This window comes from Sinocyclocheilus grahami, unplaced genomic scaffold (assembly GCF_001515645.1).
Source record: "Sinocyclocheilus grahami isolate Dianchi unplaced genomic scaffold, SAMN03320097.WGS_v1.1 scaffold967.1, whole genome shotgun sequence".
In the NCBI taxonomy this organism is placed as follows: Eukaryota; Metazoa; Chordata; class Actinopteri; order Cypriniformes; family Cyprinidae; genus Sinocyclocheilus; species Sinocyclocheilus grahami.
The window spans coordinates 364,555-367,107 of NW_015506146.1; the positions used below are offsets into that span (position 1 = coordinate 364,555).

Below are 2,553 nucleotides of genomic sequence, written 5' to 3' on the forward strand. Positions count from 1 at the left end.
AGAAAATCACATTGTAGGATTTTTAAAGAATTTATTTGCAAATTATGGTGGAAAATAAGTATTTGGTCAATAACAAAATTTCATCTCAATACTTTGTTATATACCCTTTGTTGGCAATGACAGAGGTCAAACGTTTGCTGTAAGTCTTCACAAGGTTTTCACACACAGTTGCTGGTATTTTGGCCCATTCCTCCATCCAGATCTCCTATATATATATATATATATAAGAGGGGCTTGAACTAGGTATTTATAATCAACATACAAAACCATCTCTAGGCAATATTTTAATAATTCGACTTACTGACAACTGCTGTCAAATCCCCAGTGTGACAACTTGCCCCGGTCTCTGCTATGTTATTTTAAAGCTTCATGGCGTAAATTAGCCTACTGACCTGCTAAATATGCAGGCTAACAATGAAATGATTTTCGTTCATAATTAACGAATGAAAATCTTTGTACCTCTTTCATTATTTCTGTTTTGGAAACGCGGTTAAACACACACACACACACACACAGAGAGAGAGAGAGAGAGAGAGAGAGCGAGAGAGACACACACACACACACAGAGAGAGAGAGAGAGGGAGACACACACACAGAGAGAGAGAGAGAGAGAGAGAGAGCGAGAGAGACACACACACACACACAGAGAGAGAGAGAGAGGGAGACACACACACAGAGAGAGAGAGAGAGAGAGAGAGAGCGAGAGAGACACACACACACACACAGAGAGAGAGAGAGAGGGAGACACACACACAGAGAGAGAGAGAGAGAGAGAGAGAGCGAGAGAGACACACACACACACACAGAGAGAGAGAGAGAGGGAGACACACACACAGAGAGAGAGAGAGAGAGAGAGAGAGCGAGAGAGACACACACACACACACAGAGAGAGAGAGAGAGGGAGACACACACACAGAGAGAGAGAGAGAGAGAGAGAGAGCGAGAGAGACACACACACACACACAGAGAGAGAGAGAGAGGGAGACACACACACAGAGAGAGAGAGACTGCTCTTACTGCCCCTCCGCAGTTACAGGTCGCGCGCTGCTCCATCATCACGGGAGCTCGTGACTGATCGGTTTCTCCTCGCGCAGGACTGTCAAAGCTCGCGCGGGTGACGCCTCCCCTTTTCCTCTATATATGACCAGCCTCAACTCATCCGCTGGTTTACACTGTGCGTCCTCACTCAGAGAGGAGATGTGGTCAGGATAGAACTGCGCTCCTTTTCTTGCGTGCACCAAATTGCGTTTTTAAACGAAACCTCTTGTTGCTTCCCGCGTACGTTTGTTTCCCCCCCTTCTCGTTTAGCGCTTTGTGGTTTTGTTTGTTACAATGAAGGCCAGCGCACCGGTTCGCCCTCATAAGGTTTCTTCTGGCTGCACTCAGCTCTCATTGCGTTATTTGTCGGAGTGCAGCCGATGCAAAATGGAAGAGGAGGATCTTTTCTGTCTGCAGTACGACATGAACGACTGCTACAGCCGACTCAAGCGCCTGGTGCCCTCTATTCCGCAGGATAAGAAAGTCAGTAAAGTGGAGATCCTCCAGCATGTCATTGACTATATCCTGGACCTGCAGCTGGCGTTGGAGACGCACCCGGCTCTCCTGAAACAGACGAGCCCACCCGCCTCCACACGGACCCCTCTCACACAAATCAACACAGAGCAGGTAAGCAGGAGCCGAAACCTTCGTGAACGTTCACTAAAACAACTATGATGATATTGGCTGTGCACAGTAGCCTCATTACGCACGGAAGTGAAAATAGTGTGTGTTTCTATGAACTGCACCAGACGAAATATGATGCTATAACGTTAGATCAGAGTGCTGGAGGCCTGTGTTTCCTTGTTCTTTGCCAAAATGTAAAAACATTTACATTTTCTTAGTGTTCAATTTTATTTATGTCATTTAATTTGATATGTAACCTGATTATGTAATATCATCTTTCAGCTTTGTAGGCATATTGTATTATATCTAAACCTTTGCATATGCGTGTGTGTGTGTGTGTGTGTGTGTGTGTGTATCTCACATCATAAATTAATTTGCTCGTGCTCGGTTTTCTGTCCGTTAAATTAGCTGTGAGCACAATTACTAAAACATGTAGAATAAACTGTTATTGGATTCTTGTAGCGTGAATATATTTAGAAACTGAGTTGATTGTTAAAGGCATGGAATATTACTTTTTGTCCATTGAATAAATTATTTGAAATGAACGAGACAATTCTTCACTGAACAATCACTCAAGAAGGCATTTGTTTGTCCAAAACCTCTCCACACAAATAACACATCAGCCCTGTCTTGAATGCAAGTTGCGTACAATTTCACCAATATCTTTGATAGGTGCTTAATATTCCAAACCAAGTAAATTATACCATTTTTTTTATTGCATTGTTTATTGTTTACCTATCTGTGGACTGCTTTATGCTTAAGCCTGCAGTCTCTTCTCTGATTGTGCCCCCTAATGGACTGATCTATTTTAGAGTAGATTATGCATGAAAAACAATAAGACAGTTGAACCAAATATGCAGATTCTGCAGGTATTCTACATTTTATCTCTGC

General features: G+C 43.1%; 1 protein-coding gene across 1 annotated transcript; it reads left to right on the top strand.

Annotated features, from left to right (window-relative positions):
• Positions 1–1,107: 1,107 nt before the first annotated feature.
• LOC107564867 (DNA-binding protein inhibitor ID-4-like) lies at positions 1,108–1,713 on the top strand. The gene has a single exon (XM_016250043.1). It carries the CDS (start codon positions 1,333–1,335, stop codon positions 1,711–1,713), a length of 381 nt encoding a protein of 126 aa, XP_016105529.1. The 5' UTR covers positions 1,108–1,332.
• The last annotated feature ends 840 nt before the right edge of the window (positions 1,714–2,553 follow it).